Below are 26,969 nucleotides of genomic sequence, written 5' to 3'. Positions count from 1 at the left end.
AACAAGAAGTGAAACCCAAGGGCGCGCTGGGCAGGCGGCCGATCTCCACACAAGAGTCCATTGGGTCGGAAAAGACCTCTGCCATCACCGAGACCAACCTATGGCCGGACAATCCCTGCGAAGCAGCCCGCGGACTGAGTGCCACGTCCAGCCTTTCCTCAAACACCTCCAGGGACGGTGACTCCATCACCTCCCTGGGCTGCCCGCTCCAAGCCCACAGCAGCGAGGAAAAGAAGATAAAAGGAGCTTCAATACTTCTTCTGTTCCCAGTCTGAACCGCGCTGAGCACACAGGTACGAAGCCGGGTTTCAGCCTGACAGATCAGCGATGTCTCTCAGACGGGAGGAAGCGCTCCGGGGTCGGTGACCGGCCACAGGCCAGCTGGAGCCGCTTCCCAAAGGAGCCGCCGCCTGCCCCGGAGTCACGGGATGCCGGATCACGCCACATTCCCCGCCACCCGCACCGGCTCTGGGGAGCGCCCGGGGCCCCCTCCCACCGCGGGCCCGGCCGGGGCTGCCCTCCCGCTCCCGCCAGGGAACACCGCGGAGCGCCCCTGGGATCCCGGGCAGCGGCGGGGAACGCGCCAACAAGGGAAAGGAAAATAACGCAACCTGACTCGGCTCCAGGCCGCGGGAAGGAAACTGCCGCCGCTCCCGAGCGCGCTGGGGAGGCCGATCCCTGCCCGCGGGAAGGGAATTGCCGCCGCTCCTCCCGCCGGTCCCGGTCCCCGGCTGCGCCACCGCCACCGGGCGCTGCGGAAGGAACGAACATGGCGGCCAGGCCGGGGGCGGGACCGGCACCACGTGAGCAGGGCCCGCCCACCGGGCAGGGCCACGCCCCGACGGGAACGGGGGGAGTCGCTCCGGCCGGAGCTGCGGGATGGTGCGGGAACGGGGACAGCGGGAACAACGGGAACAACGGGACAGCCGGCAGCGGGAAAAACTGTGCCCACAGCCCAACCGGGGCCGGAAAGGCTCATTGAAGCCATCTCCCACCGATCACTACCGTGCGCCGTCTGAGAGCGTTCCTGTGGAAATGATAACTTGTACTTGCTCTAGAATGCCCTGCACTGTTAAGCCCGAAAATGCCTTTATAAAGTATCTGCCGGTCAGAGTTATTTATTAAAGGCAGTAGTCTCACTGTGCTCCACACTAAGGGCCCCAGGTGTGCAAACTCGCAATTGTAAGGCAGCTTCATTTTACAAGTAGAAACATTTAAGGTATCAGTGAAGGAATTCATCAAAATACAAAGCACACTATTTCAAAAAAGTAGCCAGACACTCTTTTTCCTGTAATAATTCAGAATAACACCAACTTGACTGTTGAAACAAGATCACAGTGAGAAAAGCTAAAGGAGACAGTGATAAGTCTTTTCTGTGCTCTTACTATCTCCTCACGAGGGCAAAGTATAATTAATACGAAAAAAACATTAAAGAGGTTCCCACACCATCAGGAGGAATAGGTGATGACAGGCATAAGTGCACCCATTTGCTCAAGCAGTCATCACATGCTTCTGATCATAAGGCAGATGCAACCAGACTGGAATTGCCACTTGTAGAGTTGTCTTGTTTTGGATCAGACAGCAACACGGCCCAAGGAATGGAAAACAAGATCTCAGTAACATCAAAAGGAGATGTCTCCTACTGACAGAACAGGATTATTAAAAGGCAGGCCATGCTAGAGGCAAATCTTATGATACCAGACCCACTTTTATCTAACAAAGCTGGACTTCAAAAATTTTTAAGTGCTTTTTTCCCCTGCAATCTACTTTCATCCAATTCTAGAGTAAAAGACAAGCAAGTGCTAAAGGAGTAGGAAAGCGGACTTTAAATTATGGTAATTCTAAAGTATATAAGCTCTGATCAGTTATAAATCTTATTATTTACACAGAAGAAAAAGCTGCATTTAGAAATTGAGGAAATAATTATTTTATTATGTTTTGGGGAGAAGCTACCATGTTTTTGTTTTGAAACAATACTAGATTTTGTTTTTAAACACTTTGGATACATACAAATTTAGAATTGCAGGATAGTTTGGCTTGGAAGTGACCTTTAAATGTCATCTAGTCCAATCACCCTGCAATGAGCAGGGACATCTTCAACTAGATCAGATTGCTCAGAGTCCTGCCACCATCAATTTGGGTAACCTGTTACAGGATTTCATCATCCTTGCTGTAAAAAAATGAATTCCTAGCCTGAATATAGTCTGTCTGTCCAGTCTGGATCTATGCTCCTTTCTCATCCTACTGGAACAGGCCCTGCTAAAAAGTCTGTCCCCGTCCTGGAAGGTTTCAATGTGGTCTTTACAGTCTTCTCTTCTCCAGGCTGAACCCCCCCTAGCTGTCTCATCCTTTCCCCATAGAAGAGGTGCTCCAGCCCTCTGATCATCTTGGTGGCCTCCTCTGGACCTGCTCCAACAGGTCCATGTCCTTCCCATGCTGGAGACCCCAGAGCTGGATGCAGGACTGCAGGTGGAATCTCATGAACACAAAGTAGAGAAGCAGAATCGCTTCCCTCAACCTGCTGTTCATGCTGCTTTTGATTCTTTTTGGGCTGCAAGTTCACATTGCTCATGTCCAGCCTCTGATCACCAGCACCCAACCCCAAGTCCTTCTCCTCAGGGCTGTTGTCAATCCATTCAACTCCCAGCCTGTATGGACATCAGGGGTTGCCCTGAGCCCTGTACAGCATCTTGTACTTGGCCTCACTGACCCTCATGAGGATCACTTTCAGCTTGTCCAGATAGCTCATTTTTTCAAGTTCTATTTGGAAACAAAATTCTTGAACTTCTCAGATAGGATGTATTTTTATTTCCTTTACATGGGAATGTATAAGAAAATAGAAAAGAACCATGGTGTAACCATGGCTACTATGCTCATGATTTTATAGGCACAAAGGAGCATTGTAGGGTCACTCTCATGGTTAATACACATGCATGAGTGCTTGAGGATCAGGAACTGAAGGCCCTTTCCCTTGTGTCCACTCTGTTACATACCATGTATGTAACAAACACAGCAATTGCTACAAAACAACACAAATTGTAGAACAAATAATGCTTCTGATAGGGCTGGTCACATGAAGCACACCTGCCAGTCCTGAGGTCAGACAGAAGAACATGCCCAGTTAGGATGCAGTTTGAAACAAGTGCACCAAAGTCATTCCTGTTCAAATTCTGACAGCACGTCCCCAGACTTGCCCAGTTCCCACTGGAGTTTTGGCAGATCATTGTCACCAGACCTGCCTTGCTCTTGTTTGCCAGACAGTGACCCTTACAACTGAAGCCATTGTCCCTGCACGCCTTGTCACCCACCATCCTCCCCTGGCTCGCCTCCCCCTGTGCAGCAACCCAGCCTTGCTGCTCCCTCACATGCACCTTCATCTGAAAGCTGACTCTGCACTTTAGGGATTTTGTTCACAGAGGTGCATTCATGTTGTTATGCCATGTCAGAGAGGACAGCACAAAAAACTTCCAATGGCAAATAAAGGGCAACTTTCTGTGAGTGGGAGGAAGTTCTGTATCAGCAAAGCTCTCTTATAATAAGAGCTTGTGAAGAATACTTTTTACTATCTGTAGCTGGCAAGGAGACTATGTCCCATCCTGGCAAGTGATGACATGGCCTCACTAAAACATTACTTTGTCACTTCTTGGCTGAATTACAACAGTACAAAATAAGGGGATATGAAGTCATTTATGGCTCTCTTAATACCAGAATGCAGCAAGCCAGCTCCCAAGCAATCCAAGAAATTATCAAAGTGCTCTTGTTTCTTTCCTTATCTTCCAGGCAGTCAGTGAATTGGACCATTACACCCTGAAGATTCCCTGAAGGACTGTAATATTTGCTCCTTAACCACAGCCTGTTACCAGGCTTGGCACAAAAAAAGAGCTGGTTTTTGTTTAAAGAGCTGCAGTTCTTTGCTTTAGTAGCAAAAGTAGATAGCACAGCATTTGGAATGAAATACACTTTAAATGAAAAATAAACAGCAAAAATTTCCTTTTAGTTTTGAAAAGAAGAAAGAGTTATAAACAACAAATGGCAGCTGAGTACCTCCCTAAAAAGTGAACAGTAAGAGGGATATGACAGAGATAGAAAAGGCACTCAACAGAACAGATGGAAGTGGATCTGGCAGGGGATCTCCAGGAACCAGAAGGAGTTTTGTTACTGGTGTTAAAGGAGTGCCGTTGACTACAATTAATAGAGCATTTCAGATATAGAATAGTGCCTTTGTTTTTACACTGAAAATTGTGTGAAATTCATTGTTAATTCAGCTCTCATCTTCTTAAGATATGTATCACAAGTTCTGCAGCTACAGGCTGCTTGATCTTTGAGAGTAATTTATGTTTAAGACTTTATTGCTTCTGTTAAATCACAGGATTCAAGGAGCTGAATTTACAGCATTTCTGGAAAATCCCCGGGAGACAAATACAGACTTTAGCCTTGTTCAGTATGTATTTGTCCTATGTTTGTGGAGAGCACCTCTACAGACATATTCCTTGTAGGAATAGCAGCACAGACATGCTAAACATTATACCCAAATTAATGGTCCCTGCTTAAAAAAGTCCAGAGAGCTTTTTCTCACCCGGAATGAACTGGAATAAAAAAAGACTTCAACAATATAAAAGCATCTCATTTTTCAAGGCTTTTCTTTTGTTTCTGGACTCTACTTCCTGTACTCTAGTGATCTACACCCTCCTGCTGTTGTACACACTATGTAGTTGCAAGTTGGCTTTTTAAATACATTTTGGGACAAAGCATGTAATATAGCATATAATCTTAGCCAGCCAAATATTTTAAGCCTGCACAGCTACACATTTAGTGATGGGCAGTTCAAAAGAAAATGATGTTACATATTATGTCACAAATGTAGTCAGTGTTACAGATACAAATTTTACCCTTGAAATATATTCAGTCAGAAAGACCCCCCCATGCCTTGTAATATTTCCCTTTGCCAAGATAAAACTTGGATGAGCTGTACATTACTGGAATGGCTTCAAAACCAACTGCAGGCAGAAATTATTTATAAGTTGTTCAGAGCTAAAATAAAGTCTTTTGCTACATGGTGTTCTGACACAGCACAATGCTGGCAAAAAGCTCTCCTCAACAGGACCATGACCTTCAAAATGACTGCACACAATCCTGTGCTTGCTGTGATCCACTAACACGGGAGTGTTTGCTCTCCTGTAGTTTCACTGAAAGCTAACAATAACACTTTACACAAAAGTACTGCCACTAAAGCAGGACTGCTCATCAGCATCAATTCCAGCACACAAGTAAGGGCTGGGAAGGAAGGCCACATAGTAACTCCTTGGTTACACAGCTGAACACTGGGGGTCTGGCCTAAAGCTTTAATGTGCATTTTACATCAGTGCAATTCTCCAAAACCGCATGTTTTTACATGTTAAACATCTAACTAATGCTGCTGAAAGTAATGCTGCTTTCTCTTCACAGAAGAGAAAGATTTTTCATCTTTTTTTTCAGTAGAATACTTTAGGTGTCTCTTTGCAACATCAGGTTACACATAAATTTCCCCATATACAGATAAAGGCCTGTCTTTCAGTCCTGGCTGGCATTCAGTTCACCAATACCTATTTTCTAATGTCATGCCTCCAGCTCCTTTCTCTGAGAGGTCATGCAGCTCAGCCCAGAGGAGCTGGCCAGCCTCAGCTGTGTCACAGTCAGATGGGTACAGAACTGTCCTCAATTCCTCCACCAAATACTCACCAGGTTTCTCTGCTCTGCTGATACATTTTAACCTTGAAGTGCTAAATGCTGTTGTGCATTTGTAAAAGATACAAGTCACTTCTATAGTGAGATTTATTTTTTTTTAATAAATACTTCTAGTGAACAATGAGTGAGAACCCTGTTGACTCTGGAACAAAAATATGTATAAAAACTTCTGCTACTGGATTTCCTTCTATTCATTGTTTGTGGGTAATGTGTGATATACAGAAACATCAATTTTCTTAGTTCAGGACAGATGTCCCAGTTCCAGAGAGGATATCCACTCTTATTAATTTTTTTTTATTAAATAAACATACATCCAATAGTATATTTACATCATTTTCTGAAATAATTGTCTGATCCTGCACTAATTTATTTGCAGTAGCAGGACACACCATCTTACATTGTAAATCCAGCCTGCATACTGATAGACTGTCACAAGTCCTGTTTTCCTTCTAATAGCTAAAAACACTAAAGCAGAATCTCATTCTTGCTTTCATTTGCTAGCTGCTTTTTACCCCCTTTAATGCTCTACTTTTAGTTTCTTTTTTCCCTGTTAGAAATCACCTCTCAAATCAACTAAATGATCTAACACTTGCTTGCAAAAAGTTATTTAATTAAGGAGTGAATCCATGCTGAACATTCTGCAATGCACATAAGTATGTGAACTGCAGCTTTAGAAACAGTAAATTATTGACTGCAAATGAAACTTATGTTCTGTGAAAGAACTCCTCCTGAAGTTAAAAAAAAATTCCAAGTATCCCTTCTCTTCAGGAAAAACTCAGCACTTGGAATAATTTTAATGGATTTACTAGAAAACATTCCACTCACATACAGTGTAATAATTTTTTCCTTTTACCCTTTATTTTTTTACATATTTACATTACTTAAAAACATGTGGGATCCATTCAAGCCATCTTTAAAAATACATTAGCAGATTTTTAAAACTGATCTTGCTGTTTTTAATTTTTAAAATTACAGAGTTTCAACAGAGGTAAGTTGTCATACACATTTCCAAGCCCTTTATTATAGAAGGACAGCATTACAAACAAATCCATCTGCTGTGGTACCATTGTTCTCCACATCCATTACAAATAACATAAGTCAACATTTGTTCATCTGGATTTGTGTTTCTCACCCAAGCTGGAAGGAAGAGAGTTCCTCTGGCAATCATGGTGACAGTGCAATCAAATTTTTCACAGCGTCTGCACTTTATTTTGTTTGTCTGTGTGCCATTAATCACCTGTGGAAGCTGATGTTCCTGAACAGATGATTTTGTGTACAGAGCCCTGAGCTGTTTCAGTTCATCACTGGCCATTTCCATCACTGTCATCTCAGCAAAAGCCTTTGGGCTCAAAGTTCCTGAAAAAAGGTTATGCTTTAAGTGGCAGCTTTTAGGGTTCTTAAGGTTAGAGATTTTACTTCTGATGCAATTTTTATACTTTTTATCATTTTTAGCATGAAGAGCAAAAATATGTTCTTCAATTTCTTTAGCTAACTCTAGCCATTTAACAGTTTCTTCTTCATCCTTGGCAGAACCAATCAAAGCTTTGTAAAGAAGATCCACACATTTACACCTCAGAGCTCTCATCAGGTCCTGCTGCAGACTGGCTTCGCTAACAACAGATTTAGAATTTTCATGAACACTGTACTGTTCCTCAGAAGAAGAATGCTGATTAATACTGCCTTCTGCATTGTTATGTACCATATTTTTAACAGTTTGTGATGGGACCAAAGTGTTGGAACTAGTACCATCTAACGCCTCCTGCTGACATGGTCCTTCAGGTCCTTCAGACAGCAACTTTTCTGTAGGAACTACACTGAGATGCTCAATTTCTTCTTTCACATCCACAGAAACTGACTTTTTAACTTGCAATGACTGGGCACAGTTATTCTTGTAAAGTGTTTTCCACTTTGACAATAACTGCTTTGCTTTCTTCTTCAACTCTCCTGAAGGGCAGCTCTTGAGCACTCTATATACAGCCTTGGTAACTTCTGTCCCCTGGAGATATTCTACAGTCATATCAACATCTGCAAGTTCTTTAAGATGATCCTCAATATCTTGCAAATTGTTCTCAGACAGCAGGGTTTCAATACAAAAGGCTCTGTGTACAATATCTTTCAGATCAGACATTTTTAAACCTAGAAACAAACAAAAAGATCATCACCTTTCCAACAATTACAACATTAATTCACCTCCTGTATATTCACACAAGGTCTTCTTTTAATTTTATGCTATTTTATACTATTTTGTTTGTATCTATCACTGGGTTTCCCATCATTTTCTTAAAAACACCATTCTGGTTCCTACATGTCCCTCAACTGTTCACTTGCTGTGCAAGAGATCATCTCTTTCAGAAGTGTCTCCTTTACAGCTCTCAGAGAAGCAAGTCAGAGACTGAGGTCCCATTGCTGCCCTTCCCTTGCTAGCTCTGGCATCATATTACAGATGGATTATCAAGATGGGGCAGCTCAAAAACAATGACACCTGCAGTGTTTCAAAACACTGACATCTACAAACTTTGAAAATTCTCAAAGGTTAAAGACAGATCCCTCTATATTTTCTTGCAGCTGTAGCATTATTAAAGGATGCTCCCATATATTCTCACACATAAAGGAAAATCAAAGGGGGTCTTCAGAATGCGCAATCTCATGGTTTCAATAGTATTTCCTTTTGATTCCTTTTCATTAAGCCCTTTGATTAAAAAATGTTCAGTGCATTGTTAGTGAAAATTCACATGCAAAAAAAATAATTTTATATTCCTAACAGTATTCTTCTTCTTACTGATAAGGAGAATCAAATGTAGAATGCAGAAATGAATGGTGTGTTCTAAGTGTTGTGTTCTTTTCCACAGTTAGTCTTCTAAGTTTATGCACAAAATCCTTGTTCTGTCTGAAATTGCATCCATCCTGATTCTACTCCAGAAAAACTCCTCTGCCTGCCAGAGACAAGGCCAGCTACACACATCCCTATGGGAAGAAGTCACAAGCTGGTTACTTGCAGCATCAATGTTTCCATGATGAACACTCCTGAGAACAGGGGTAGGGAAGGGACAAGAGATACAGCTGGGTGAGATACACTGTTGTTTCTATGACCACCACCAGCTAACTTGTCCTTTACATGACCAAAACAAGTTCAAACTTTAGGTAGGACCTCAGAGCTCCACAAAAGAGAAGGACAGAGAGGACAAGACTTCATTTTTTTCGATAGGAACAGAACCAACCCATCCTCCAGAGTAAATGTTCTGAGCATTCCCTTAAGCTGTATTTAAACACTTGTCTTACATTCTGAAGTCCTGCAAAACCTCAATAATGGCGATTTCAGAAACCAATTTATCACTCAAGAAGTTTCAAACTCAGAGAAACAGGATCCAGTTTTCACATACTTAAGTTGAGCCCTCTGCATCCTGACACTAAAAAGAATGTCAGTGCATCCACTCCTCTGTTCTGCTACAGGAACACAGAAGGAAGAGCTTTGTCATGTAGGAGAGCCAAGATAAAGCAAGAACAGTTCCCTGTCTCCAGAGTACCCAGAGGAAGAAACTTGTAATTACTGATGCCGTGGTAATACTGCAGTGTATTTTCTAGCCAAAGCTCACTGGGAACCCAAGTATAGCAAGCCTGAGTCCTCCCCTGCTCAGACTCCTGTTCTTTGAACTCTGATGTTTCTGTTATAAATCAGATAGAACAGTAAGTTGGGAGAAGCCCCAAAACCTTTTGAAGCGAATGCAAGTGTGTCACAGAAATCAAGCTGCAATTCCAAATGGAAAATTATTCTACCACTTGAGGGAGCTGTGGCATAGCAAACCCATGAAATCTTGTGAAATGTGCATGAAAAACTCCAGCTTCTGAAGAAAAAAGATAAAATGACTACGCTATGAACTTTAGTAGACTTCACATTTTTAAGGTACATATTTGCCTAATTTTGGCAAACAAACCATGCAGAGTCCATAGATGCTGGGATACAGACAGGAGGGAAAGAGTAATCCCTTATCCAGTTACTGTCTGTACACTGTGCTTTGATTTTTTTTTTAATTTGGAATTTGACTGCTTTTCTACCTGATTTAACGCAATTTGACAAATGCTGCTGAGCAAATATTTATAAAATTAACTGAATCGAACTCAGTCAGCACTGTTCTGCAGTTCAGCAGTGTTCCTGATTCTAAGAGACAAGAAATCTGAGAAAGACTAGTTTTTTTCCTAAGTTACAAAATGAATCATGCATCTCTGTTAAGGTGGAGCTGTAAGAAAAAGAAAGAACAAATGATAGTGTCACAATTTTGTGCAGTAGAAAACAAACACCCTCAACCCTCCCACAACTGCACAGGGCATTTCAGTTTAGCACTGACAGAATCACAGAATGGTTTGGGCTGGAAGGGGCCTTAAAGAACACATAGTTCCAACCCCCCTGCAATGGGCAGGGATGCCATTTACTAGACTTGGCTGCTCAGAGACCCATCTAACCTGGCCCTGAATACTCCCAAGGATGTGGCAGCCACATCTTCTCTGGACAACCAGTTCTGGTGCCTCACCACCCTCTGCATAAAGAATTTCTTCCTAATATCTAATATAAATCTGCCCTCTGTCAATCTAAAACCATCCACATTTGGTCTGGCACTATCTACCCATATAAAAAGTCCCTCTCCCTCCTTTTTATAAAGGCCCTACAGTACTGGAAGGCCACAGTAAAGCCTCCTCTTCTCCAGGCTGACCAAGTCCAGCTCTCTCAGCCTGCCTCCATGGGAGAGGTGTTTCAGCTCTCTGAGCATCTTTGTGGTCCTCCTTTGGTCCTGCTCTAACAAGTCCATGTTTTTCTGGTGCTGGACCCCACAGCTGGATGCAGCACTCCTGGTGGGGTCTCATGAGGGCAAAGTAGAGGGGGAGAATCCCCTCCCTTGACCTGCTGGCTGGGCTGCTTTGGATGCAGCCCAGGGTGCCACGGGCCTTCTGGGCTGCAAGCACACACTGCTGGCTCACGTGCAGCTCTTCATCCACAGGAGCCCCCAAGCCCTTCTCTGCAGGGCTGCTCTCAGTGACTTCCTCTCCCAGTCTGTGCTCGTGTCTGGGACTGCCCTGACTCAGGTGCAGCACCTTGCCCTCAGGCTTGTTGAACCTCAGGAGGTGCTCACAGGCCCAACTCCTCAAGTTTGTCCAGGTTCCCCTGGATGGCATCTTGTCCTGCTGTGGTATCATCTGCAAACTTGCTGAGGGTGCACCAATGACACTGCCCATGTCACTGATGAAAATATTAAAGGGTGCCAGTCCCATGAGAGTCCCATGGACTCACTCACCACCAGCCTCTACCTAGACATAGAGCCACTGACCACAACTCCTTGGCTGCATCCATCCAGCGACTCCACATCCACTGAATATGAATGAGCCCATCCATAAAACCCATGTCTCTCCAATCTGGAGATAAGGATGTCATGAGGGACTATAACAAAGGCCTTACAGAAGTCTAGATAGATGACATTGGTCAGTCTTCCCTTGTCAACCCTTGCTATCACTCTATCATAGAATGCCACCACTGGCTACCTTGAATTGCCCCCCTATCTCTTATGTGCCTTAGCACATCTTCCAGGAGGCTTTTCTAGGCACAGAGGTGAGCCTCACCAGTCTGTAGTTCCCTGGATCTTTCTTTCTCTCCTTCTTAAAAATGGAAGTGACATTTCCCTTTTTCCAGTCACCAGGGACTTCACCTAACTGCTATGACTTTCCAAATATGCATGAGAACATCAGTTTGAATTCCAAGCTACACTGAAGGTTACAAGGCTCATATTTACAATGAGACTCTGTAATGCTGTGCTGATGAGGCACTTTCTTGCCAAATCATTACAAGCTCTCACTCTGACTGCACGGTATAATGAGTCACTTGTGTGTACAAGAATAAATGATGACAATCAATAAAAACCTTGTAAGCCAGTTTTCTTCCAAAAAAAAAAAAAACCCAATAAAACCACATCAGGCTACCTCAGGTTTAAAATATGGCCGTCGTGTAATAATACCAAGTTGAATCAGAACATTTTTAAACAGTAAAATGACTAAGTAAGAGAAAACCAACCAACAAACTAACAAACAAAAAACACAACCCAGGCCAAGACACTTGCTGTTAAGTGTAAATTCAGTCCCTGGGAAAAACACTGCCACCTCCAAAAGCATTTGGGATAAATGCTTTGTGTTTGCTTTACACCTTATCTTGTACAAAGCCATTGTCCATTTTGTCTTAACCCTGAAAAACCAAGACAAACTCAGAATGCATCCAAGCAAGTGTGCATGAATGTCTTCGAAGGGCGAACACCTGTCCTTTTCTCCCTCATCCCAACCTCCACTGCAGGTGAGATTTTCTCCAAGAAATCCTATGCAATTGGAAAAAAAATCCAGACCACAGCCCAGATAAGAATCAGAAGACAAGTACTCCTAACATTGTGTCCTGGTGTCCTTTGGGGTAGAGTTAATTTCCTTCACAGTGGCTTGCATGGGGCTGTGCTCTGGATTTGTGCTGAACACAGGCTGATACTATGGAGATGTTTTTATTATTGCTGAGCAGGGCTTACACAGAGCCAAGGCCTTTTCTGCCTTTCCTACTGCCTTGCTGGCAAGGAAGTTGGGGCTGCATGGGAGACTGGGAGGAGAGACACAGCTGGGACAGGTGACCCCAACTGACCAAAGGATATTCCAGACCATCTGACATCATGCTCAGTATGTAAAGTGGGGGGAAGAAAAAGGAAGAGGGGGACAGTCAGAGTGATGGGGTTTGTCTTCCCAAGTCTCTGTGACACATGGTAGGGCCCTGCTCTTCTGGAGATGTCTGAAGACCTGCCTGCCCATGGGAAGTAGTGAATGAATTCCTGGTTTTGCTTTGTTTATGTGTGCAGCTTTTACTTTTCCTATTAAACTGTGTTTGTCTCAACCCAGGAGTTTTCTGTTTTTTACCTTTCCCATTCTCTCCCCAGTCCCACTGCTGGGGCTGTGAGTGAGAGGCTTTGTGGGACCTGGGGTTAAACCATGACACAGGGGAATAAATGTTCTGCAAACATTGTGTTAAAAATGTTAATGCTACAGCAGAGATGGTGCATAGCATAGTCCTAGAAACAACAGCTTACTTTGGGCAACCTAAATACCAGATAAAAAATGAAAATTACTGAGTGCTATTTTAAATTCAAGAGCCCAAGCAGAAATCAGAGAATTCTCTCAGCCAGCCTCCAACCCCAGAAACATTTCTTTATCCTATCTACAGTGGGAGAGCAGATATCAACAATGTCACCAAGAAACCATTTACTGGAGCTTTTATTTCATCTCAGCAAAAATCAGAGCTCTTCCTGCTTCTCCACAGGATTGCCTCCCATACCTAAAACATTCAGAACTAGATAGAAGTTCATCTTCAAAGAATAGGCACATGAATAAAGCCAAGTGAATACAATGAGAACTGAGGCAATACAACAGTATAATTTCCAGCTGTCCATGGCCACTGACATCTCACTGACCAAGAGTCACCTCTCACTCACGGATTCAGAAGCACTGGAGTACACAGTACTAATATGGAGAAGTAGCTTTGTTCTGCACCTTTTACATCAGTGACTGCTTGAACTACAGCACTCTTAACTAATCTGGAGCTAAACTGTCTCCACCCTGTGTTTCTCTCAGTGAAATCATTCCCCCACAGCTTTCGTCCCAAATTAGCAAGTTTGAAGAGGAGAGATGGTAGAGTGTATTCCATTCTTGTGAAGATGCACAGAGTATCCCCTTTTCAAGGCCAATTTTTAATCCTTATTTGGAGTTGCTTCTTCTAGACCCCTCTATGTTTAATTAAATTCTTATATGCTTTAAAAAATAATTAAACAATCAATAGAGCACATAATGAAATTCTCAAGCCTCAGGGATCAATCCCAATGCAGAGCTGTCAGCACATTTTTTCTAGTAAGATCAAACATGCATGGATTTAATGAGATAGGAAAAGCTGCTGTCCTTCCCAGACTGCTTAGCCACTGGCTTCATTTGACACCAGTATGAAAGACAGAGCTCATGAAAAGGTTCAATATATTACAGCTACACCAGATAAATTAAACCCTGACTTGTTCCATGGCAAAAGCAAAATGAGAAAATACTTTACAAATTGAACAGCTACAGCTACTTTGAGTTCTAGGTTGCTCTGCTGATGTTGGAGAGGATGCACATCCCAGCAGACATTACCTTGCTAAGGGCTCCTTTTAATAACTTCATTTACAGTTAAACTGATTCACTCTGGAAGATATTTCAGCTTTTCCTATATCCTGTCTTCCTAACCATGTGAATTTTTCTACTGAATGAAGCAGCTAACTACTTGGAACACTGAAAATGTTACAAGCAATACATTTTTCCACTGATATGAAATCTTTATTTTTATTGATATTGTTGACATTGTTATTAAAATTTTATGGAGTTAAAAAAAATTACAAAATTTACTTTTAACAAGTTACAGGTTACAAGTGTCAAGTGGAGATATTAGCTAACCTCTTCCACAATTGGACAGATATACAGACTCACAACACATTCTAATAAATTATGATTCAGGGGGCAATAATAAAATGTATATATATAGTTCTGAGAGATTTGTCATCAACAGTTTTATTGGCAATTATGTATAAAGTGGGTGTCTATTTGCTTTAAAATTTGTACCATTTCACATAAAGAAACACTTGCAGGGTTTCTCTAAGGTACAACCAGATTATTTTTCAATATTAAATAACTTTAGTCTAAAATCCATTTCCTAGTTTGCACACAAGGTCCAGAAATGTTCCATGGAGCTCCCTGGTTTTTCAAATTTTCACGACAAAGCCTTGTCAAAGCTGGCAGAGGAATCCCTTTTCTCTCAGCCACTTTCAACTATGTCAGTATGAGGTACTAGCTGGGGCTTCAAGCAAGTCGAAAGTCAGGCCTTTGACACACAGGCACATTTTCTAAACATGAACTCCTATTTTGGCCTCAAGTGACAATAGATAAGAAAAGAAGTGTGTTGAATGGAACTTCAGCAGATGACTCAGACATGACTTAATGCTGCTACAGTAAGGTTTATCATGAGATTCAGCCTTTTGTGCAGCTGCACACAGTTTTCAACAAACCATACAGTAACTTGAGTCATTATATATTAACAGTCTCCTGCAAGAGAGACTATTTTTCATCTGCATAAAAATCCAAGCTTCTGGAAAATCCGGCATTTTCCCAACACATCTCTATCATGAAGAGCAAAACTAAAGCTGAGCCAAGCAGAAAATGCTAATATCAATCCTTTAACATCACCTGCCTCAGTACTGAACCAAAACTTCACTGTGTGAAAGAGTTCTTTGCACTTTATGAAATTACTGCTTCATTTCCTAACATTCACGTTTCTTTAACAGTAACAGATTTTAGAACAAAAAAGAACTGTTGTTACATCTGACAGACAACATGAACAATGTTTCACCATTTTCCCACAGCAAGAGGCTACTATAAACATTCTCCCTCACTCAAGAAACATACCTGGCAATAGAAATATGATCTAAGTTGATTTGTGTAATCATTTATTAAATAAAAACTTTTATGCAATATAGTTTAGACTCCTAACTGTTCACCTGGACGGATGCAAATGTTCATATCCATATTTCCAATCACTTCAGACAGCAAACTAGCCAAAAAACTTCAGGAAGGCCATGATACCTCCAAGTAGAAGCCAGTTTCTTCAACACACTTTAACTGTATTGCCTTATACAGGTAACAGTTGCAGTTCATTGTATATTTTGGTGCTCTTAAAACACCACTGGGATTGTATCACTCAGCGGCTCCGCTCCCTCTACTCAATGTCTGTGCACAAGAAGCATTTGCAACATTGTCTCCCTAAGACTGGGGTATCATAATTCAAAATTCCTAGTACACTGAGAGTGGCTTATACACTATGATGCTCTTAGAAGGAAAAAAAAAAAGGGAACCGGTCAGCATTTCTTATGAATTTGTAAGTCTCTAGTTTTCCCATCTTTCCACTGCAGACAAAATGACTGGGAGTTTACACCCTTTTTAAAAAGGAAAGGTTACAGTCTTATGTACAACATGGCTCCAGCAGCCAGTACTTCAAAAAAAATTCTGACTTTCACATGTTCTATTATACAGTCTTCTACAATGACTGAAAAGTCTTTCCCTGTTTCCCTATACAGACATTACCTTTCATGTTCATTCTTGGCTTTACAGCTTTCCTCCACTATTTTGTAACTTCGTCTTAAATTTTTTGTTCATTTACCCAAGGAGAATTAGCACTTTTTAAACCTACAGAGAAGAAGAACATATTGTGAGCTGCAGGTTTAACATTGGCTTTTAAGTGAGAGATCTCATCAAACTTTCTTCCATCTATTTTTTAGTCTCCATAAGTGTTGTTTATATCCTTTTGCAGACGTACCTATTTGAAATCTGGACAACCTCAATGTAAACAAAGCTTTCCTGAGGTGGATCACACTTCCTTCTTTCACTGAGCTCTGCACTGGGGCACAGAAGTCCAACAAAACAGACTGTCTTGAAAACAGGAGCCTAAATCAGTAAGTAAATTGTACTTAAGACTTATTTGTTAACAAAGCACATTTCTTAACTTAATACTTTAGAATAAAAATATGAATAATTTTGGAGAGAAATAAGCAATGCTTTCTCTTGAAGACATTTCCTTGACAAAATAGCTTTAAAGATTATTCTTTATCACATACAGCTAGCAAGGAATTAAATTCTAGCACACTACAAGCAAAGGTAAATGTTTAGTTTGCAATGTCTTTTTATGGAAAATTGTGCTGATGAATTCATATAAGTAATGTATGAACATGTAAATAATAAAAACATGCTTTATGAACTTCTGCAAGCTTTTCATCATTTGTCAGACGAACACCATTTTTTCATTGCTTTAACATTATTTTTTTTAGTTAAGTCTTGGCTCTACACTATTGCTATTTATCATTCCATTGCTGGGGCCATACTTAGATTAAATATCACTTTGTTGTTGTTTTGCAGGTTTTCCACTGAAAAATTATAAAACTTTTTTCCTTTAAAAATACATCCTTTGTATGCAAGAGAGTACATATGCTCTTGAAAAGGCCATCCATCCTGAATGGATAAAGTGTATGATTTAAACAAGTGGTATTTGTAAAATATTATTAGTGTCTGCTGACATTCCTTATGCTAAAATATGAACACTTAAAAGTGAAAGTACATAATTTCTTAATACTTTAGAGTCTTGATCAAAGACCCATGATGTACTGGTTCAAGCAAAGGGTGAAATACACTTGAAATGAAATAGATTTTTATATATTTAACTATTAAAATAATACTACATTTAAAAGCATGAACTTTAACTCCTTTCTATATTTATGCCAGCATATGTCTTATTTCAAGACATCAATGCTGCATGGAGACCAATATGAGAAATACATAAAGAATTCCCATAATAGCACCATTACAGATATCCATCCTGTAGCTTCCAATCCAAGGTCAGCCTCTTCTGTGAGCAGAATTACAGCCACTTTCGATATAAATCAGAAGGAAGGTTACAGCAGCTGGGAGCAGCAGCCCAGCCGTGTGCATTTGGAATCAGCTCACATTCTCTTGGTGCTAAAGCCAGCCACAAGTGACAGCTTGTCTGGCCGAGGCTGGGAGTCAGGCTCATGCCACCAGCGGCTGAGAATCCCCACTGGAACCTCCATGTCGGTCAGCAGCCCACGAAACCTGGGGAAATCAGCCTGCAAACGTGCCCGGAAACCTGGGGAGATCAGCCTGCAAATGTGCCCGGAAACCTGGGGAGATCAGCCTGCAAATGTGCCCGGAAACCTGCGGGAGATCAGCCTGCAAATGTGCCCGGAAACCTGCGGGAGATCAGCCTGCAAACGTGCCCGGAAACCTGCGAGAGATCAGCCTGCAAATGTGCCCGGAAACCTGCGGGAGATCAGCCTGCAAATGTGCCCGGAGACCTGCGAGAGATCAGCCTGCAAACGTGCCCGGAAACCTGGGGAGATCAGCCTGCATATCTGCCCGTGGTCGCTTCCCAGGAAACGGGCGGGCCCATGCACGCTTTAACTGTGACCCAGAATGCCACGGGCACGCTAACTCTGTGGGGTTTTCTCCAAATTCTTCATTAAAACGTCACAAAATCATAGAGCTAATTAGGTTGGAGAAGATTTGAGATCATCGAGTCCAACCTATGACTGAACATCACCTGTCAATCAGACCACGACACCGAGTGCCAAGTCCTCAAACACCTCCAGGACCGGTGACTCCATCGCCTCCCTGAGCGGTCCATTCCATCTAATCACCCTGGTGAAGAAATTCTTCCTGATGTCCAAGCTAAACCTCACCTGGCTCCTCACACCCGTTCCTGCCACACACCCCCATACTCGTCTAGCTTAATTCTGACAGGGGCGAAATGCTGCCCCGCACAGCCGGGGCAGGAGGAAAAGCAAGCACAGCCCTACCTACCAAACCCCCGCTTCTCAGGGCGCTGTTCCCCGTTCCCCTCGGTCCCGAGTGCCAGCCGGTGCTCGCACCGTGCTGAAGGGCAAACCCGGGCTGCGGAGCACCTGGGCCGTTGGTGCCTCCTGCCACTTTTCCCAGGCCTCACCGCCAAGACAAGAACGGCGGCTCCCCGGGCACTACTGAGGCGGGGAAACCGCCCTCCTGCTGCCCCCGGCGAAACACACAGCGCCGCTCCCGCAGGCCCCGTGCCCCGGCAGCCCGGCTGGCGCCCTCACCTCCGCAGCGGGGCCCGACATGGCGCCGCCCGCTCGCTTCCTGCTGCGCCGCCATCTCCGGGCCCGGGCGGCTGCGCGCTGCTCTCGCCGCTGCCGGGGCGCCGGCGGACACCGGGCTGGGCAGCGCCGCTGCGGGCGCGGGCTGTGTCGGAAAGAGAAACCACTTCCCGGTGTAGCAGGAATACAGGTACCAAGTACCGTTGTACCAGGACTAGGGAAGCGATTCTTCCCCTGTACTCGGCACCGCTGAGGCCGCCTTGACTACCGTGTCCACTTCTGGGCGCCTCACTCCAGAGAGGGCACTGAGGTGCTGGAGTGTAGCTATGATATTTTCTGAAAAATCCTTTCCTTAGGATTTTTTCTCCTGAGAAACTGAGTGGCCTCAGGAACAAAATGTAAACAATGGTTATCTGCTGCTGCGGAATGCAACAGGTGCATCTGTGATTGGTCTCATGTGGTTGTTTCTAATTAATGGCCAATCACAGTCGGCTGGCTTGGACTCCCTGTCCGAGACGCAAGCCTTTGTTTTTCATTCCTTCTTTTTCTATTCTTAGCTAGCCTTTTGATGAAATCCTTTCTTCTATTCTTTTAGTATAGTTTTAATATAATATATATAATAAAATAATAAATCAAGCCTTCTGAAACATGGAGCCAGATCCTCGTCTCTTCCCTCATCCTAAGACCCCTGTGAACACCGTCACACTGGAGCCTGTCTGGAGAAGGGTTGGGAGCACATGTCCGATGGGAAGCGGCCGAGGGAGCCGGGGTTGTTGGGCCGAGAGAAAAGGGGGCTTGGGGGTGACCTTATCACTGTCTGCAACCACATGACAGGAGATTGTAGCCAGCTGTGGATCGGTCTCTTCTCCCACCAACTAGTGGCAGGATGGGAGGATATCACCTCAAGCTGTGCCAGGAGAGGTTTAGTTGGACATTAGGAAGAATTTCTTCACAGAACGAGTGACTAGATGCTGGAATGGAGTGCCCAGGCAGGTGGCAGTCACCGTACCTGGAGGTGTTAAGGAAAGTCTGGATGGGGCACTCAGTGCCATGGTCTGGCTGACAGGGGGGTGCTGGGTCAGGGCTTGGACTTGCTGGTCTCAGAGGTCTTTTCCAAGCTAAATATTCCTGTGAATCTGCTGTGGGATGTGAACTCCCTGAGGGCTCCTGTGCTGTCCCCGGGGCTGCTGCAGGGTGAAAAATCTCCCGAGAAGGCAGCAGCCATGGAAATAACTTGCTGTCCCATGCAGCCTCCTGTGTGAGGGCACAGTTTCCACGGAGGCTGCCGGCTGTTTTGGGCATGGATCTGGCACATGACGTGGGCACCATGATACTGTCCTGTGGCCCCTGTGCAGGGCATGACCTTCCTTTGGTACCTCTCTGCATGGCTGGGGGAGCCCCACCATGCTCCTCTCAGCCCTAAGATGAATGAAAAATAAATTATTTTAAACTTTAACTTCAGTCGTGATATGGTCCTTCCCAAGCAAAATGGCTTGGAAAGGCAGTGTAACACACAAGGTAAATGAGTATCAGACCTAAGGCTAACACAGAACAGCAACAACAAAGAAAAAAGTTGTAAAACTTCCTATTTTCAATAGAGTACTGTGTTACTTTTGGTATAACCAACTAATATTTTGGATACTAAATGGAGCTATTAATATACACAGAGAAAGAAAATAAATATAAAATTTTACAAGGTTACAGCTTTTTGATATGATGAAGTCTGCTGGAAATGTCTGGTTATGCAGTAAACGCCTAAAAGTAAATGTAATTTAGTCAAAGTAAAGGTATTTGTTATTGCCTTTGTTGTAGTGCTTTCCTCTTTTACATGTATTTCCTCTTTCATATATTTCACATAGATGTTCAAAATTATTTTTTAAGAGATTACTACTTCCAGAATTTTGGCTCTACAGCAAATCTATAGATGATGCTAGGATGTATACTCCAATACAGTAAAATGCTGGTATGCTTTTTTGATACATATTTGTGGCTTTATTCAGTAATGAGGTCTGTGTTGCCCTCTGCTGTCAGTAATCTGATTTTACCTACTTGAAGGCACTAAATATGTTTTGGCAAGAATATAATGTACTGCAGACCTCTTTTTCCTTATTTTGACATAATGAACATCACCATTACTAACCACACAGGGAATGCTCTTGCATTGTTGTATAGGATGTAAAAAACTAGATAAACAATTTATTAAATTATTGTAGTGAACTGCTTTATCAGTGCTCATCACTGAGTGATCTCAGATCTTTCCTTGCTAGTGCTGCAGTGGTTGCATTATACACTGATTGCTAATGCTGTTCAATTCTTCACTCACAGTGTGTGCCAGACTCATGAATTCATCAGGGATTGAACATGTGATACAATGAGTAAGCTGAATGCCATAGTTACACTTCCTTTTTGCCTTCTCTTTGTGTCTGACACAGCAAAAAAAAATATGTGGGACAAAACCTGTGCCAAAGAGTTTATGAAACAAGAGATCAAGAATTTGAAGCATGTGTCCAGAAATGGCACAGTAACATACTAGCAGAACAGGATCAGAACCTTCCAGCTTCAAACGTGGCCCGTCATCCAGTGGCCTGTGTTACATATTTTGAAGTATTTCTGCAGCCTACATGTGTCAGCAATTCAGCAGCAGCTCTTATTGCAGTATCCAGGAGTTTGCAGTTTCATTTCAGTTTGGGGCTCCAAGGCTTTAAATGCCAGTTTTGTTTAATCGTTCTGTACCTGTGTGATTATGAGAACAGTACATATTGGATTCCTTATGTCCTCAGCTGAAAGTGCCTTGCCTACTACAGAGGCACAGAGCTCCCTATTACAGGGACCTGAGGAGGTCGCTTGGGGTGAGAGAAGGACGAGAATCTTGTTTCTTGATCAGAAGGCTGGATTTATTGATATACGATATATAATACATTATTACTATACTAAAAAGAATAAGGAGAGAAGTTGCAGAAGCTTGCTAAGCTAAGCTAAGAATAGAAAGAATCTATAACAAAGTTGTGTCCAGGCACTCTGTCCCCAGCTTGCTCCTGTGATTGGCCCTTAATTATAAACACATGGAACATGAACCAATTACAGGTGCATCCTATTGCATTTCACAGCAGCTGATAATCATTGTTTACATTCTTCTTCTGGGGCCCTTGCTTCCCAGAAGATGCACTATCCCAAAGAAAGGATTTCTATGAAAAAATGTCTGCGACAGCTCCCTTGGCAGGTAGGCAAAACAAGCATGGCTTTTCCCTTGTGATTAGCCCTCCTTTGAGATGGGATCAAAACTGGGGATGCCTCTCCTGGAGACTGGTTTCTCACTCAAGGGACTGTTTGGGCATCTCCATTAAATTGTCTTTGATCCAATGAATAAGGGATCATTATTCCAGTTTCCCATTTATAGAACAAATGCAATAATCCTTTCTCAAATATTAAAATTATACACTCAGTAAATTTATACTTGTATGTATATATGTGTAATGATATATGTGTATGTCTTTATATCGTTTTCCAGGATAATATCAGTGCTACTGTAACAGTGATGACTTCCTTGAAACTTCAGTACTGGCTGTGATAAGTATCTGCATTTCTAGAAACATAGGCTTCTATTCAACAGATGGAGATATTCTGCCAGCTGGAAAGTATTGAGTATCCAGAGAACTATTTGGAAAAATGTTGGTCCATCATAAGGTTTCTGTAGAGAAGAGTATATGCCTCAAACAAGCCTCTGTAATTTGTTTTGGTTCTTTTTTAATAAAGCAATTGTTATTTTTAAAGAAAAAAAAAACCAACAAAACCAAATACATGGATATAATTCATTCATAATTTTAAAAAATATTTTTACTTTATTTTTAAAATTGTGTCCTATCTGAATGTCATAGTAGGATCTATGACATTCATTTTGTGGTCCACCACTGTAATTCTTCATTAAGAGCTTTCTTCAGTTTAAGATTTCTTTGTTTAAATATTATCTTGTCAATTAGTCTCAATTTATATTTTAGAGTTTCCAGAAAAAAGCCAAAATTTAGAAATGTGCTTCTGTTCTTGAAAAGGCTCCCTACGGTCTACTAGCAAGTGAGGAAAAAAACCCCAAAACCATAATATGAACCAAGAAGCAAAGTGTTAGATTTAAATTAAATTAAATTAAATACACCAAAGTGTTTTGAACAGTCATCTCCATCTATCCTTAATGATATGCAGAAGTGAATCCTATATAAATGTCATATTCTGAAAATCCAAGAATTGGGCCGTACTTTGGGACTCAGATTTCATTTCATGAGAGCACTTTCAATCACAGCATTTGAAGTTTGTTGGTTCACACACAGAGTGACTTCTTGGGTGGCTGTTCATTTCAAGAGTGACTTTCACATTTTCAGGCTGTGATCCAGTTCTGAGAGGGAGGTGGATGAGGCCCTGGATTTCCTTAGGCTGGTGTTGAACTGATGCAACTTCTGTGTGATGAGATAAAGGCTCCAGCACTGAGTAGTGGATGAGTTTGAGCAGTAATGCTCCTCATGCTGTTTATTTCCATGGCTTGAGATTCCTGTGCATTTTCTGTAACACTGGAATGTGCTGAATTTAGGATTATGAGGATGATGCACATAAAGTTAACTGGGTAGTGTGGTTGAGAGATATTTCCCATGTGTTTCCTGGCTCTTCCTCCTGGCAGGAGTTCCAGTACATGGTGGGGGTGTCATACCCCCTGGAAGACCTGAAATTGAATTGCCAGGAGGATTATGAAGAAATTCTGCCAGAGTCAGTGGAGTGTTATGAAGCCATCTGAGTAACTTGCTTAGTTAAGCACTGAAGAATACTTCATTTGAGGGAAATTGAAATAAGCAGCTCTCTCTGTGCTTCTGTTTCTGCTATGCATAGGCAGTGAACCAGTCTGGTGTTGATGAGCCAAATATGAATTTGTTGTGGCACCCCTGGGGTTGTTTATATACACACAGTGGTCTTGAAATAGTTACATCTGAAGGAACCAGCAAGCAGAGCTACTACAAAGTGATCCTGTGTTCCAGCACTACACAGCTTGGTGGACTGCAATGCCAGTACTGAAATATGAGAAAAATATATTGGATCTTTTTCAGTGCAAGTGAGTTTCCAGAAGAAAATTCAGTCACTCTCAGATAATTTTCCTTAGAGGTATTAGCTAATTTGGAGGCACTGACAATATTGATGTAAAGTAGATTGATTATTTTTTCTAATTCCATTACTTGTGGTGACCCATAGTTAATTTTCACATCCCATTTGCTTGCACAGTCACTCAGTATCACAATACTCTTTGCAGCCACCTTTCAATTTAACTCTCTTGAACCATAAAGGCAAATATTATTGTCTTGCTATTCACACCTTCACATGCATTTTCAATAGTGCACATACTTGAGCCAGTCTACAAGCGCCCCCTTGCCTCTGCAAAGGGTGACTATTCAAAAATCTTGGCAATTTCAAAGAAGACAAAGAAAATTAGGACTCCCATATATTTACATCCTGGACAGGAAGGTGATACTAATCATTAACTCACTGTAAGTGGCTTAACATGTGGCTTTCTTGAGTATTTCTACAGTATCTGTTCTAGCATTGTTAAAATCAGCTGTTAACATTACTTAGTTTAGAATAAAATTAATGCTTGAGGGAAGGATAATTTTTTTCTGGGTGATTTTGAAATGTATTGTTTCTAATTACTTTATGGGATGTATTTCTAGAAGTTTTTATCATTAGTTTGTACCATTTTATCCTGTTTATGACTTTTGGCTTTTTATGGTATTGTACAATTGTAAATTGAGTCACTTTTCAAGTGGGAAGGCAAATCCTTTTGCAGTACACAAAAATACCATGAATTAAGATATCAAATATAGCAAGAAAATATAATACTGCAGTGAGTCAAAGCATGGAGATTACAACAACTGTAATAACCTGCAGTGAATCAAACCCCAGGGATTTAATATTAAACTGCTATCAACATGAAATCAAAACCAGACTCTGGCTGATTGCTTTATCCACCTAAGTCAGATTTACTGACTGCTCCCCAGAGGTGTCCAGTTCAGCAAGCAGATTTTGGGCATCAAAGTTACGCACTGTACGGCAGCAAAAAGCAATGGAGCAGGGTGATCAGCTCTGGACAAAGATTTCAAGTGTCTGAATGAGCTGCTAACTTTGCTACTGTCTTTCTAAAGAGCAAACAGCAGAAAAATAAACATGTCAGCTCCTCTACACAACAAAAAAGTGCCACTTCTGCAATGAACTGGGAGCAGTGCAAGCACTCCAGGGAGTGATTCTTGGAGCATTTTGACTCCCAAGCTCTTCATGGGAATCACTTGAAGGAGAGCTGGAGCTTGGGCCCTGTCAGAACACACCTGAGGAGCTATTTAGTGCTCCTGCAAACCATCCCATGTGTTGGAGATGCACCATCTTTTCATGGAAGTAAAGGGAAGCATATGAAACAAAAGAATTAAATGCTGTTTTAAGGCATGTCTAGAGACATGCTGTTTCCTTTAACTCAGACCTTATTTCTATCAGAATTAAATACACTAATTGTTTATCATATATTGTATTATTTTACATAATGTTTAGCTTTGAAGTATTTTTCTTTCATTTTAGATGAATTAATCAAGCACTCTAAATATGTGATTGAAGTTAACTTTTATCTGAGGACCTCAAAGGATCACTTTTTAAATGATTTCTCAAGTCTGTTAAGAGAAGTTTCTGCTCAGGAGTATATCTGAAATAGAAATTGGTATGAGGCAATACAGAAATATTGAGAAATTGAGAGGTTTTCAGAGTATCAGGCTACAAAAAAAAACCAACAAACCACTAAATCACAGAAGGCTAAATATTCCCCAGCTTAGTATTTCCCATATAAAAAGTTAATAATGAGTTTTCTCAACAGTTGTATAATTTACCCTTCCTGAAGAACTGGGGAGGGTCCGAGAGACTGTATGTCTAATATTGTTGAACCTTAAAGTCAGGTATTCAGGAGGTTAGTAACTATTCAAATTAGAAATTCTTTTCTATTAAAAATCTTTCACTGTAATGAGCTTTAATGTAACATATGATCAAGTAAATCACTCACACTTCATTGCTATTTACCTTTTCATTAATATATTGTCTTGAGTTACAGTACCTCCAATACATGCAGTTGTATGAATCTGTCATTAACAATATACCAATTATGAAGCAAATATGAACAGCAGTTATTGAAAACCTCTCTTAATTATCTTGATCTTTTTGATGCTGAAAAATTGCATTTGGGAGTAATTTTTTAATATATAAAGTAACATCTAATAGCTGGAAAATGTTTTAAGTTCCTTTCATCTGCAGTTTAAAAGATAACCATCTTTTGGGAACATGCCTCAGCATTTCCATGTGTTCACCCTGGTCAAAATGAAATGCCTCTGTAAGTTCTTTTGGCAGCTGAAGAAAAGTGAATCAAACCTTTTGCTACAACATTCAAGATTAAGTGATCACATCTGCTGAGTAGCTTTTGAAGGATGCAGTATAGATTTGGGCTATTAGCCAGAAGCTCTTTTTTTTTCATTAACTTGCAGGCAGGGTAGTCTCTAAAGTGTGTTATCAGACTTGAGAGTTACAAATGATGATATCAAAGTTCAAGCCACTTGATTACAGCATAACTTTAACTTGCTCAAATCCTGCCAGTGCAATTTCCTTGCTGTCTAAAATAATCAAGCAGATAATGGATTTCACAGTTATGGAAAACTGTCAGGAACATTTTGAGGCATTAATGACTATAGGCATAATAACTCCTTTTACTGTTTTCATCTGAAGGAGAAATATGTAGGTTTGCCCTTAGCAGTTCCATCTTCAGGATGAATGTTGCAAACAATACCAGTTAATTTGCTGATGCACTGATGTGGTTTATATGACTGTCTGTACAGAATGGATTTATTTTGCTTCTGCAGAAGCTGTCTTTGAATTTATGCACAACAAAAAAAGGTTTCAGTTTTTCTATTCAGATCTTATTATGCTACAATTATGCTATGATGCAAGCTATCTTGTGAATGATAATCCATTGCAAACAAATGGGAAACCACTTCTGCATCTACTACAGAAAGCCTTATGGCAGTTATTGCAGTTAGTTGGTACTGATCTGTGCAAATAATTTTCTTATTCCATGAAATACAAAATCTTCTTGACTTGGCTTTTGGATGGAATTCTACCACTAAAGTATTGGTCCCAGTGATAATTCATGGTGGGCTACGATTCAACCAACAACAAATAAATATTAGCTCCATATTCATTGTGTTTACTCTCTGTTGTCTGTGTATTGAGTGAATATCCTTTAGATATCATGCCTTCCACAGGCAGTATTTATCTTTCTATGCCCAGTAACTGCCCATGCCCAGGTGCACTTTTTTTAGGTGGACTCACTTTGCTCCACATATATGCATCATTTGCACTTCAAACACTGCAGCACTCAAGACTGTAATGATTCTTAGGCTTTTTAGTATTTAAAGATGCTACATAAGTTATTGCTGTTTGAAGCTAGACGCAGAATTTTACTTCAGTAAAATT

The 26,969-nt window shown here is 41.6% G+C and overlaps 1 protein-coding gene across 6 annotated transcripts in view; it reads right to left on the bottom strand.

Moving 5' to 3' along the window:
* LOC131097038 (ras-related protein Rab-9A) overlaps positions 1-18,501 on the bottom strand; it is a 28,210-nt gene extending 9,709 nt beyond the window's left edge. For 2 of the 6 annotated variants that reach the window (XM_058045716.1, XM_058045717.1), the window contains exon 1: positions 612-777. Coding sequence is in view for 3 of the 6 variants with exons in the window: in XM_058045713.1 (XP_057901696.1) it covers positions 6,761-7,860; positions 18,447-18,501 (1,155 nt within the window). In the remaining 3 variants the exon portion in view is untranslated. Of the gene's footprint in view, positions 1-611; positions 778-6,512; positions 7,861-15,888; positions 15,991-16,120; positions 16,192-18,446 lie in introns of those variants that run through there. The other 4 variants (XM_058045715.1, XM_058045714.1, XM_058045713.1 and 1 more) reach the window with 4 other exon arrangements.
* Between the last annotated feature and the right edge of the window lie 8,468 nt (positions 18,502-26,969).

This window comes from Melospiza georgiana, chromosome 2 (assembly GCF_028018845.1).
Source record: "Melospiza georgiana isolate bMelGeo1 chromosome 2, bMelGeo1.pri, whole genome shotgun sequence".
NCBI lineage: Eukaryota > Metazoa > Chordata > Aves > Passeriformes > Passerellidae > Melospiza > Melospiza georgiana.
The sequence above is the reverse complement of the archived record's forward strand: the minus strand, read 5'-3'. Positions and strand labels throughout refer to the sequence as shown.